Source organism: Gekko japonicus, unplaced genomic scaffold (assembly GCF_001447785.1).
Source record: "Gekko japonicus isolate JY-2015 unplaced genomic scaffold, Gekko_japonicus_V1.1 scaffold1060, whole genome shotgun sequence".
In the NCBI taxonomy this organism is placed as follows: domain Eukaryota; kingdom Metazoa; phylum Chordata; class Lepidosauria; order Squamata; family Gekkonidae; genus Gekko; species Gekko japonicus.
This window is the reverse complement of record NW_015171535.1, coordinates 446,556-460,452: the sequence shown is the minus strand read 5'-3', so window position 1 is coordinate 460,452 and position 13,897 is coordinate 446,556. Positions and strand designations below refer to the sequence as shown.

Sequence of the window (13,897 nt, the reverse complement as noted above, 5' to 3'; positions counted from 1 at the left end):
ACCAGGGAGACGCTAGAAAAAAAATGACCTGTTCAATGGCATTCCACATCCTCTGAACTTTATATCGTCTATACCCGAGCCTACCTTAAGGGGTTGCTAAGATGATGGAGTAAATTATATGGTTTTATATGGAAGGTAGTAAATTAGATAGTTTTATTTATGTTATAATTTGTCTTATGTTTTATCTTTTGTAAGCCGCCCTGAGCCTGCTTCGACGGGGAGGGTGGGGTATAAATCAAATAAATAAATAAATAAATCATTTTATATTTCTCCAGCATCACAAATCAGTGTCTACCTAGAAACAATGATTTCAGGTTTCCTATTATCCTATGGATATCCATGCAGAATTTATTATGTCATTTCTCTCCTTTTAAAAATGATGAGTCTTAGATTATGAATTGCAGCCATCTAGGGGAAGGGTCAACATGTGGTGGCTGAGTACAGCCTTTTGCATACAGAGGCTGCAGTCCCAAGAACATTTTCTTGGAAGTAATCCCTACTGAATAATAGGGAGCTTACTTCTGAGATGAGTCACTCCCAGAAGATCCTAGGCTCAATCTCCAATTAACAAAACAACAAACCTTCAGGTAGCAGGATTCTAAAACTGCCTTTCAGAACAGACAATACTGAGCTAGGTGGACCAGTGGCCTATTGGCATCTTCATATGTTCATATGTACTTTCTTTTTTTACTGCTCCCCTACTGCTACTTACATGGCACACTCAAGAAGATTTGAAAGAAATATTACTTAGAAGTAAATCCTACTAAATTCACTGGAACTTACCCTCAGGTAAATCTGCATCACATTACAGCTGAGAGTTAAAAACTATTAACATGATATGAGGGTGTGGGCAAAAGAATAGTGGTATTGTCATTATGCTGTGCTGGGATCACAAGGCCAATGCGCATTAATGTTAATGGAAGAGCATGCTCAGTTCTGTGCTTGCCCAGCTTGAGATTTCCTTGGAGACCCTGTGGAAAAGCCGCAGTTTGATTTGTATTGGAACCTACATATTTCTTTGCCTAATTAATTATGTATATCCATAACAGGCCCAAACCGACTCAGCAAGAGTTGTAAATATATGTCAATGCATTACTGCTAAATTGGAATAATTATTAACTTGGGTTTGGCTCACTTTTAGAAAGTTGATTTGAAGACTGAAAGCGATGAAAAACCCAGCATCCCAACAGAGCCCTTGATCAGCCATTTTTTTTAAAAAAAGCTACATCACAATAACTGTTAGAAGTCTCAACCGTATGAATTTGTTCAGTTTTTCCAACCAGTGATTTTTCTTACACTTCTAGATTCAAGCATTAATGCATGTTGGATTCATTTTAATTAGCTCTCTAAAGCACCAGGTAGGCAATATTTACTGGTTACTACCTGCATAAACTTAGGCCAGAGTCATACACACATTTTAAGGTACTTTAATGATCACTGAGGAATCCTCTACATGTGAATGTGCATCACCACTGTCATTCCATCCCTACCAACAAACACGGAAGAACATTCTCCTCCACCCACTATATAACCCTATGACTAGACCCACCTGTAATCCCACCATTGTAGTTGGTGACAGTCCAGCAAAGTCATCTCTTTCTGTATTACCTCCCCCATTTGTCCCAAGACTATTTCCTTCACTGGTGAAATTGGCAATGTTGGGGGAGGAATCATAGCCAGGTTCAGCATGTGTATTAGTGCTGGCAAAGGTAGGATTGCATTGAGTTTTTAAAAATCCTTTAACTAGTCCTTGGTAAAACTGCCAAGGCCTTTACCTAAACTTGTCATCAGTTGCCCCGGCAACTCATGCTGCAGTTGCCAATTGTCACACAGAAGATTCAGGTAAGGGAGCCCTGCCTTGCAGTCCCTTCAAGTGGTGGCTGAAGAGATACTTGTTGAAATGTCAAAAAACAATTCCCCAGTGGTAGATTGCAGGCCCAAGGACTGTAGAACAAGTTAGAACTTGGGTAAAGGCTCAGAGGTTACGGCAGTGTTGGAATGTTTCCATATGTTAAAAAAAAGGAATGACAAGAAGAGGAATGATTTTGGATAATGAGAAAAGTTAAGCAATTTGTGGCAAAACTGGCCAGAGTTCAGAAGTTTATTCTTGGGGGGGAGGTGTCTCTCCTTACATGAAAATCTGAGAAATTGGGGTAAGATTTTGCTAAGTAATGATAAGAATTACTTGGCAAGAGGAACCGTTGTTGAAACAATATGCCAAAAAATGGGAGTTGGGCATTGATTGTGGTTGCCTGTTGAAAGCAGATGTTGCTGGTTCATGCAGGGGAGAGCCTGTTTCTGGAAGTGCAGCTGATCTTTTGACTTGCTCATTGATAACAACATAAACAGTTCTCCTAACATTCGAGGCATCTGACCATTAGAACTGATAGAACATATTAGAACATATGGCTATCTAATTCCCTTTTGAAGCTGTCCATGGCGCCTACAAGCATGGATGGCTTCAAAAGGGAATTAGATAAGCATATGGAGCAGAGGTCCATCAGTCGCTATTAGCCAAAAAGTATAGATAGGGGCTCTGGGGCAAGAGATGCTCTGTCTTCTTGGTGCTTGGAGGGGTCAACAGTGGGAGGGCTTCTAATGTCCTGGCCCCACTGGTGGACCTCCTGATGGTACCTGGTATTTTTGGCCACTGTGTGACAGAGTGTTGGACTAGATGGGCCTTTGGCCTGATCCAACATTGGCGTTGGATTCTGTGATGGGAGGGGCTCAGGGAGATACCATGCCAAGATACTTGTTTCTGCTCTCTCCAGTGCAGCAGAAGCAAAGCTAGACATGGCTTTGGGTGTCTGCTTCCTCCTTATCATCCTTGAGTAGACTCAGCCAACTTTTATTCTCTGCCACTGAAGTGAACAGCTTGGCCACCTTGTAACTCTCTGTTAGGACCACTGATGTTTGCATGTGAACTAGTCTAACATGGCGGTAATGTGCCTCACTCAGTCCTTTGCTGCCGCTACAACAGTGTGCTGTTGTGGTGAATAAATGACTTTGGTTCATTGATCTCACCAGCTGTGTGTGTGTGGTTTGGCTTAGTCCCACTAGAATTCTGGGAAGAACCTGGGGCACTGTGAACTGCTCAGAGGAGTGGAACATTGTGTCACAAGACAGACAATTAGAATGCACTTCTAAGAGGATGCAGCTGTTCACAGGAAAAAAATGCAGGAAAATGAAAATGTTTTTGTAAATAATCGGTCTTCCCACATGGCTATAAAATCATTTTAAAAACCAGGCACAGGTACTGCATTTCTGTCTTTCACACATGTACACCAATTGTGAGAGGAGTGCTTAAAAGTACATTAAGTGCTACATATGACATGGAATAGTGTAGCTTGTTAAGCTAAGGTCACATCCATATGTCACAATAGGCTAATCTATGTTTAAGGAAAAAAGGAAGGTACAGCCCTCCTTGGCCTAGAGCACTTCATCAGAATACATATGGACAATTGCATGAATGCATTCTCTGCCACATTAGAAAGTCTCTGCCTCTGGAAGGATACAAAGAGATAAGGGGTTTGGCTTAGTAAAGCTTTCTCACTTATATGTTAGCTGTCTGTGTCCTGAAAGGGATCCCCCCCCCCCCCCCATAAAGGAATATTCACAGCGGTGATCCCCTGCTGCTCTCTGAAGTGGCGCAGTCCCTGGAGGGCTGTATCATGTGTCTGAACATGCAGACCCTCTAATTTGTATGTAAGCCCTGGAACATTTTGACTAGTGAGCCATATAAAAGAAGGGTGTTTCAGCCGTCACTGGGTCCTTGATCACATAGGCAGCTGTGCAGAACTGTTGAAGGACCAGAATTGGCTATGCTATGTGTTAAAGTAGGGGGAAAAATGAGTACTTGCCTTCTCCAGATTTTCTTTTTATGCTGTCCATTAAGTAATACTGTTTCCAGTGGGAAGCATGGCATGCTATCATGTTGCTATACCCTGAAACATGGCAAACAAAATAAATGACGATGTGTGTGCACAGACTTGAACTTGTTTCAGAAGTATTCCCTCTGTGCCACCGACTCCCACTCACATCCCCTTTCCAACCTGCATACTTGTGTGCCCCCTACTGCCTACCGGTGCACCTTCCCTCTGCCTGCTTGCTTGTGAGGCCTCCCACCATCTACGCCCTCAGCCACATGCACCAGGCTCATGCCCTTCCCTGGTGGTGCAAAGGCAGCAAGTACAGCCAGCAGCACAAGTGGTGGGAGGGCTTCCAAGTGAGGCAGAGGGTGGGGAAAGGTTGCATGAGTGGGGGGTAGTGGCAGTGGGCCCTGCTGGAAGGTCTAGGCCTTGGCAGCTGCCCCTCTTTGACGTACACTGGTGTTGGACCTTATTCTCATTCGTCAACTAGTGATGTTGCTGGAATTCATAATTACCAGGCTTATAATATGAATTTGTGGAGTTAGATTTTATATCCAGGACTAGGGCCAAAGATATATTTACCAGCAGGCATATTCTGTGAAGGAGGAAAAGTGGCATGGTAAAGCCCAATCTCATCAGTTCTCAGAAGCTAAGCAGGGCTGGTACTTAGATGGGAGACCTCCAAGGAAGACTCTGCAGAGATAGGCACTGGCAAACCACCTCTACATCTCACTTGCCTTGAAAACCCATTGCTGGGGGTCACCATAAATTGGTTGCAACTTGATGGCACTTATATAAGTATATTCTGTGAATATGCAGGAACTCTTTTTAAACATTTTCATTTTTCTCTTGTCTTTTCTCTATTGACACTTCAAAATACAGGAACAGCAACGGAACCCAGGGATAAGAACATATGAACATTAGACGAACCCTGCTAGATCAGACCAGTGGTCCATCTAGTCCAGCATCTCGTCTCACACAGTGACCAACCAATTCCTCTGGAGGTCCAACACAATGGCATAGAGCTCAAGGCCTTACTGTGATGTTGACTCTTGGCCCTGGCATTTAGAGGTTTACAGTCTCTGACCACAGGGGCTCCATTCAGTCACATGGATGTTCACTTAGCCCCTTTAGATCCTTTTCTCAATCAAAATACGTAGATATTTCCACCTATAATCATAGAATCATCGAACGTTAGAGTTGGAAGGAACCTTGCAGGTCATCTAGTCCAACCCCCTGCACTCTGCAGGAGCATATCTGAAAGATAGCTCTACATACCTACAACATACCCGAAAGATGGTCGTCCAGCCTCCACTTGAAAACCTCCAGTGAAGGAGCATCCACCACCTCCCGAGGTCACTGCTCAACCACTCTTAGGAAGTTTCACCTGATATTTAGCCGGTAATGACTCCCTTGTAATTTCCACCCATTAGATCTAGTCTTGCAATCCGGAGCAAGAGAGAATAGATCTGCTCCATCTTCTACATGAAAGCCCTTCAAATACTTGAAGACTGCAATCATGTCCCCTCTAAGCCTTCTCTTTCCCAGGCTAAACATACCCACCTCTGTCACTGATGATGATTCCTTGGATTTGGGAGTAGGGATGGGCATGGCAGTTTATTTGCCACAAACTTGACTTCGTAAACCACAAACTGTCCAAAATTTGTCATGAACTTTAGTTTGTGAGCTGGTTTGTGCCCATCCCTATTTGGGATAGGAAAACATGAAAACAGTTGCACTGAGAATAAAACCAATATAGGTTAAAGGTGAGGATGTGCTCAGAGTTTCTTCACGTGAGAGTAATTCTGGAGCACAGTGAAGTAGGGATGTTGAATAGATTTCTTCAGGTAGCTTCTGTTTTCTTCAGGTAGCTTCTGTTTTCTTATCCTTGGGTCATTCCAAACAGATAGCAAGAGCAAAATGAAAAACAAGGCATGTCATTAAAAATGTAGCAGCCCAGCCAAACGGTTTCCAGAAATAAATACTTACCCTCCAACTGCTTTCATATGATGCATATTTTCCAAACAGACCATGTAACTTTCCAGAACACGATGCTTGCTGAAGCCGCAGCTTAACAGAGCACAGAGAGATCTAAGAACCCTAGATTATTTTAAAACCAAAGAATCCAGTTACCTAACTGATAATGGCTGAGAGCAAACAGATGGGAGAAGACAGATGTAAATCATGCAACTGCCTTTCTCTATGAGTGTAACAAATATTGCTCCTTCTGAAATAACTCCACTGGTGACCACTAGTCATCTCCCATGACAATATTATCACACCCAATAGCAAAAGCTACATTTTCACTGAATGATGAGGATTCAGTCTCATTCTTAGTTTTGTAGTGATTCAGAATGGCAAAAGAATTACCCCTATTTTAGGTATACAGGGATATATTTATATATTTACAGTCGACTTTTCCCCCTCAGTGGGACCCAAACTGGTTTACAAAATTGTCCTCCATTTTATCCTAGCAACAAGAACTTTCTGAGGTAGGTCAAGCTAAGAGAGGCCAAGTTCACCCAGAAGAGCTTCCATGGTATTAGAACCTGGGTCTCTCAGATCCCACTTTGATATTCTAATCACCACACTACACTGGGTCACTGGGATTCCACAGGATCTACGTGCATAAACTGCAGAATCATGTGAGATTTAAGTGGGAGAGCTCTAAAGTAGTATAATGGTGAGGTGCATCACTTCAGACTGCAGTTTGGGCTACTCAAATATTTAATACTTACCTATATTTTTTAAATGCCTTGCAAGAAAAGTAGCACAGCAGAATGTAATATTCTAACCCTGTGTCTTGTTCCTGCAGTGTTTGTTTTCTATGTGACGTGAACTTGTTTAATGCCTGGCAACATGATCTCTGCCTGCAATCAGAAGTGGTACAGTCCATCCTACCACCATAGACTCTACCATCTTATTCCCATTTCTTTCTTTTGCATGTGCATATCCAGTTACCTAACCGCAGTGTGGTATAGTGGGTAGAATGTGGTCTCAGTATGTGGGAGCCTCAGCTTAAAATGTCTGTGTAGCTGTGAGGCTCATGGTGTGGCTAAGGCAAAATCACTGGCTTCTGAAATAAGATGTGGTTATTTCACCCAGTTCCAAAGAGAGGAGTGAAAGCAGAAATGATTTTTTGTTTAAATCCCTCAGCAATATTTGGAATTAACATTTTGCATTCAGACTCTTAAATCAGATTTTTTTAAAAAAATGTTTTGTCATCTCTTTCAGATTTTTAACCAATCCAGTATGTACCAACTGTGAAAAGTATCAAATGACAGAAGTGATCAGACACCAAATGTAGCTGGCATCATAAGAATGCAATGGCTACTAGCTGCAGTGATTAAAGGGAACTGCCATGTCCAGAGGTAACAAACCTCTGAAAGCCGGGGCCAAGACACAACACTGGGGAAAGCCTTGGCCTCAATGCCTTGTTTGTTGGCTCTGCAAGGCAATTGGCTGGCTGTTGTGGAAAACAGGATATTGGGCTAGATTGATCACTGGACTGGTCCAACAGGGCTCTTTTTAATAGTCCTTAGAAATGTCATTGTGTGCTGTTTATCGAATATTAGGTAATATCAAATAGCTATGAAATACTGTAGAATACAAAATTCTGTTACATGTCAGCCATCAAGTATAGAAAATAACATACTGTGGCATGGCAGCTTTCAAATACTCCAAGGATCTCTTCTCAAATGTTGAGAAATATTTTAGTCAAACAATAAGAAGTTCACCAACACAAAATACAGAGAAGTACATCATGATCGAAAATGCTAATATGCGTATGCTGGAATCAAGTTTCATAGTCTTTAAAGTGTCACTAGACTCCTGTGGTGTAGAGCTGCGGTGGCTCAAGTGGTTAAGACGCTGAACTGTAGGCCGTGGAAGGTCAGTAGTTCAGCAGTTCGAGACCCGGGTGCTACATGATGGAGTTGAGCTCCCATCTCTAGTTCCAACTCCTGCCAACCTAGCAGTTCGAAAGCAAGAAATTGCAAGTAGATAAATAGGTACCACTTCGGTGGGAAGGAAACAGTGTTCCATGCGCCTTGGTGTTTAGTCATGCCGGCCACATGACCACAGAAACGTCTTTGGACAGCGCTGGCTCTTTGGCTTGGAAACGGAGATGAGCACCGTAACCCTAGAGTCGGATTTGACTGGCTTTCGAGCAAGGGAACCTTTACCTTTACCTTTAGACTCCTGTAACATCAGGACAGTAGTCAAACAGATGTTCAATATGAGGAAACAGGTTTTTCATCATGGCACGCAAGTTGTTTTGTTATGTTTGCGCAACTTGTCTGCTATATTATACATGTATGTATGGGAATAACTCAGTAAATGTTGAGAATCAAAAGCTGTTGGGGGACTGCAAATAGTTTAGCATTGTGAAAATGCCTTATTTGCAGTTTCGTTTCTCATTTTCTCCTTTTGTTGCCTTTAAAAATGAGGTCAAAGTCTGGAATTTCCTCAGTGTATAAACAGCGAAAAAGTATTGCTCACTCATCATTGCTTCTGGGGTTCAGGAGAGAGACAGTAAGAAGAACACTTGAAAGGGACAGAAGTAAGTAATGAAAATAGCTTTCTTGGAACTCTGGTTCAGGCAAATTAAGGATAAATAAGAGCAGGATTTTCCAGAATGTTTTTGTGCTCATTTGAAGCCCAAACTCCTGCTCTGGATGAAAGCGCAATGAAGGGCATCTGGGCTATTTAGTTCATTTGGAATGAGGAGACTTCATGGTCAGGATTCTGGGAGGCAGCTTGGTTATTGTCTGAGGAAGTTTTGGTGTGGATTAACACCTCTAGCCCACTGGAAATGTTCAAATATTTAAACGGGTTTCTACATTATAAGTCTTGAGAGTCTTTCCATAAATTTGTACATCTCGGTGAAATTTCCAGAGGGGCATAAAGAAAATGCCTTTCTGGTTTCTAATGACAGGGGGAAGGTTTATAATCTGAATGTGGCTAATATGAGGTCTAACATAGGAAACAACCATTCTGAATTTGATTGATTATCCTCAGAAATGGGGCTGTTTAATGAAAAACGGTCTGGTGGGCGTACATTTTCCCATTCCTGGGAACAGATGTGATTTTAAAGCTGTGCTTGCCAGATGGAGATTGCGACTTTATTACCTTACAGAAGCAAAGATAGCATCGAGGGGCTTCTCAGAGTGTGAGCTCTCCTGTGCCAGAAAATGGTGTGTGGTATTTTCAAAGGATATTAAACCGTTAACTTACTAGGAGGCATATGTGATGTAACTATGGAGATGTATGAAGTGCAACACTTGTCCTCCACACCACAGGTTCTTCTGCTAGTCTACTACTCTGGAACAGAGGGTATGGGGAAGCTGGAAGGCTGTAGATGTGGCTCTGGCTTATCTGTCTTAATGATTTGTTTTATTGATTTTAATAGAGGGTAATTTTTGTCTTATATTTATTGTTACTTGGTCCTATGTAAGGAGAAAGGTGAGGTACATAAATACTTTAAATGCATAAGCATGTGTTGTTCCTAGGGTTCTCAGCTCCAGGTTGGGGGATGCCTATGGAGTTTGGGGTTGAGTATAATGTCATGGAGTAGCAGCCATTTTCTTCAGGCAAATTAATTTCTGTAGTATGGAGATAAATTGTAATTCTGGAAGATCTCCAGGCCCCACCTGGAGGTTGGTAACCTTAGGTCCCCATCTATTCCATTTGCCTCAGCTACTTGATGATCAGGGCTTTAAAGGGGTGGGTCAGAAGAAGCTGAGCTTTATTAAAGAGGCATTAACCTTTCCAGAATGCCCATGGACATGTCTGGACAACATTGTGAAAAACATTGTCCTGTTATTGCTTGAAATGGCAAGCAGGTACAGTGGTGGAAAGTATCATCAAGTCGCAGGTGACTTAATGGCAACCCTGTAGGGTTTCCAGGGTGAGAGACAAACAGAGATGGTCTGACTCTGTGTAACTAGCCTTGACTTCTTTGATGGTCTTATAGAATCATAGAGTTAGAAGGGACCTCCAGGGTCATCTAGTCCAACTCGCTGCACATTGCAGGGAATTTACAAATACCTCCCCCTCCACACCCCCAGTGATTGCTGTTCCACGCCCAGAAGATGACAAAAAATCTCCAGGATCTCCAGCCAAACTGGCATGGGGAAAAATTGCTTCCTGACCGCAAAGTGGCAATCAGCCTTTCCCTGGGTGAGTAAGAAAGGGCCACAAGAACTAAGCACTGAGGCAACCCTTCCTGCCCTCCCTCTCATGATTTGCCTAAGTTCACAGAATCAGCATTGCTGTCAGATGGCCATCTAGCCTCTGTCTGAAAACCTCCAAAGAATGTAGTAGAAAGGTTTTCAGATAAGTCAAAAGTGGAAGAAAATGACATTAAACCCACTACAATTAGATTAAAGAGGCCAGCTCTGAATAACCAAAAATGAAAGCAAGTTTTCTTTAAAAAGTAAACAAAATCCTAGGAAAGTAAGGAAGTTTTCTCCAGTTGCACGAAGATAAACTAGTGCGACATCAACTGCTGTAGACAGGTCATTTTGTAGTCTTTGTGCTTGTGTTGTGTACAAAAACACACAGAGGCACAAAGCGATGCAAGTTAAAATAAAGTTAAAGTAAAATGAGGCTCAACAAGAAACTGCACAAAAATAAAAAACATGTGCATTGCTACAACTTGACAGCCCAGCCATGATGCAGTGCAGGTTGGTTCCATGTTGGCATTCAGCCACTCAAACATGCACTGTTTTTCATTGGCACAGACTCTGCTTTGGTAGTATAAAGATTCAAAGCTGGATGAAAGTCTTGTGACTGCAGATGTAGCAAAACCTTTGCATTGTGGTTTAGATCTTGCCGTCTAAGATGGAATTGTAAGCCGTTCCAAAGCCCACATTACATTTGGATGACTAAGAGCTTTAATGAAAATCTTGCTATCATTCCAGCTCTCAGTATTTTTCAGGTTAATAATGAGGATGCCCTACAAGAGGTTGTGGACTAGGAGATGTATAACTGCACATTTGCTTGGTACTTACCCAGTATATTCTTTGATTGGTTTATATTGTCTTTACCCTGTACTTGAAGGGTCAAAGGGAAGTTACAGAATTGCAAAAAAGATAAGCACATTACAACAGATTGTATGAACATGTAGCAAGGAGTTAGGCATTAAGGATGGAAACATATGACAGGGATGAGGTATATTTTGGGGGATCATAGCTAACAGAATATTTTGCATTTCAGGCTCTAAAGAAGATGCTGAGTATTCTTGGGGCTGTGCTTTTATTCTTTTCGGTTTTCCCATTCACCACCTCCAGTTTTGTTGTTCATTACACAAGTTCTGGTGGAATATGTCAAAATGCTTGCGGGTATCATGGCTATGACTATACCTGGTGTCAGCAAAAGGGGGGCAGTGGAAAAGCATGGGACTACTGTTCCCTAGAAGAAGGCTTGGGAGCTTCAGGCAAAGCTTGTGCCACATCCTGTACATACTGGGGATCTTCCTACCACAGCTGCTACTTTGAAGATGGTAAGTGGCACTACTGTGGATTGATAGCCCAGCGGGAGTACCTTGCATATTCTGAAGACAACTACATGTGTATCGATAACTGCAGACTAGATGCTACTGTAGGTTATTTCCAGTGCAACACAGTCCTTGGTTCTCAACGCTGTTCCCCATTCCATGATATCACTCCCACAGGTTTCCCCTGCCATTCTAACTACCGGTGTGCCAAATATGGGCACAGTGTGTACCGGTGCCATACAGAGGATAATGAAAACAAATGGGATCACTGTGGACGGAAGAGCTTGGATCCGTGTGTGTGGATTCTCTTTGAGAATAGCACTTCCCAAGCAGACATCTGCACACTTCCTTACTCCCAAAAGAAGGACAAGATCATTTTCCGCAGAGAGAGCCGAAATGAAATAGTTCCCTTTGCCAAGGAGGATTTCAGAATGGCAGCACATTTTATTGATGGGATCTCTTCCACCACAAGCTTCCCTGACACTGTGGATCTGGCACATGTTCGTTTCTACAAGCAAGAGAACATCTTCTGTAAGGGTCTCAATTATACTAATATGGAATTGTGGGTGGACATCTCTAATCGCGCCTCTGCACCCATTGCCCATGTCATCTTCCCAGACATCCTGGATGCTGTTGAAGTCTTGCGTTTAGCATTTTACACAAGCCTTCATAGCACTTTCTATCAACCTGCTTATACCATTACTGTGTCCTTTGGTGAACCAATGTTGTGTTCCCCTGACCTGTGATTAACCAAGTTCTTTATGTATATCAGGTATGCAGAAATGTTTTTACCATGGTATACCTGCCGTATTAACTTGAGGACATTGTTACCTCCTTCCTCTTATTGCAGTATTACAGATCTTTATAAATCTTGCTCTTGGTTGTGGTAGGTCATATGAGATGCCTTCTTGTAATAATCCTGTTATCAGAGAAATGAGCAACTATTGCCTGTAACCTTATTTGTACTCAGAAAGGGGCACACCGTATACATAATACAGTGGTATTTTTGGTGGGTAGGGTGCTACGCTTTGTAATCTGAGATACTTAAAATATGGCATTTATGAAATTAATAAAATCTACTAAGTCTGAATAGCAAATTGTTATTGAAAACCTGTGTGTCATGCTATAGGTATGACTAGGCTGGATAACCAATTTTAATCCTTACAAGAATTGACCTTTCATACTTGTGATGCTTTCCTAAAACTGGTTGATTCCCCATATCATTTCTGGATGTGGCTTTTATCGCTGCAATTGAAGGTGGTTCCGTGCGCCTTGGTGTTTAGTCATGCCGGCCACATGACCACAGAAACGTCTTCGGACAGCGCTGGCTCTTTGGCTTTGAAACAGAGATGAGCACCGCAACCCTAGAGTCGGATTCGACTGGCTTTCGAGCAAGGGAACCTTTACCTTTTTTATCCAGTTGGAGCCCAGGCAAGGATTGGATCCAACCAGCTTTTTCCACTGGTGAAAAACAGTGGAGCGGTTAAAGGGGGGGGGCAATAACCCAGCTGTGCAGGAAAGAGAAAAACAAGCAGTTATAAGAACCTAACACAGAAAAAGCCAAAGGGAAAAAACAAAACCTGTTTTATTCCAGAGAAGCCAATTAACCCTTCCATTTGACTACCTCAACCCCCCAAAACTAAAAAATAAGCCAAGACTGGAGACAAACAGCAACATTTTCAGGGAGCTGAAGGTGGAACAATAGAAACCTGCCAGATGAGAGCCAGGGTGGCAGAGCAGTTTGAGTGTCAGACTAGGATCAGGGAGACCCAGGTTTGAGTCCCCCTCTGCCACGACAACTTGCTGGGTGATCTTGAGCCAGTCACACACACACGCTCAACTGAACCGACTTCACTGGGTTGTTGTGGGATAAATGAGAGGCGAGGAGAATGATGTAAGCTGCTTTGGGTCCCCACTGAAGAAGAAGGTGGGGTATAAATAAACTAATGGGACAAAATAAATGCATGCATGTATACACTGTGGACTGCAATGGCTGGACTGTGTCTCCCTCATCATAGAATTCGGATTACTGCAGGCATACGTCAGGACTAGCAGTCCTGGGTTCAATTGCTCCTGCTAGTTCAATGAGAGCTTCACTGCAGATCACAATTACGGGCTCCACTAAGTCCAGTCACCTATCACCTGGTACAAGAAAGTTGCAGAATTTCCCCTCAAAGGCTGTGCCACTAGAGTAGTGTAGGGACTCTTTTATAACTTCTTCTGATACAAAACAAGAGACACAGAAGTGACAGAATTACTTGAAAGCAGAAAATCCTTGCATTTTTAGTTAGGGGCTGAATGCATAAGAAAAGTTGATATTTGGCAGGGTTAGGAAGGTAGAAATGGCAAATTGAGAAATCCAGTGTACAGTTTACAATTTAACACAATCATTTACATCATGATGCTGGCATTGTAATCCTAAATAGACTTACAGTCTTCTAACACCACTGAAATTAATAGGATTAGAAGGGTCTAATTCTGCATAGGATTGCACTATAAGTGCACTATCCTGTCATTTCTGAACTCACAG

The 13,897-nt window shown here is 42.4% G+C and overlaps 1 protein-coding gene across 1 annotated transcript; it reads left to right on the top strand.

Moving 5' to 3' along the window:
• Window positions 1–8,353: 8,353 nt before the first annotated feature.
• LOC107117480 lies at window positions 8,354–12,451 on the top strand. The gene is made up of 2 exons (XM_015419608.1): window positions 8,354–8,430; window positions 11,088–12,451. The coding sequence occupies exon 2, from the start codon at window positions 11,100–11,102 to the stop codon at window positions 12,111–12,113; it is 1,014 nt and encodes a 337-aa protein (XP_015275094.1). The 5' UTR covers window positions 8,354–8,430; window positions 11,088–11,099; the 3' UTR covers window positions 12,114–12,451.
• Window positions 12,452–13,897: the final 1,446 nt, after the last annotated feature.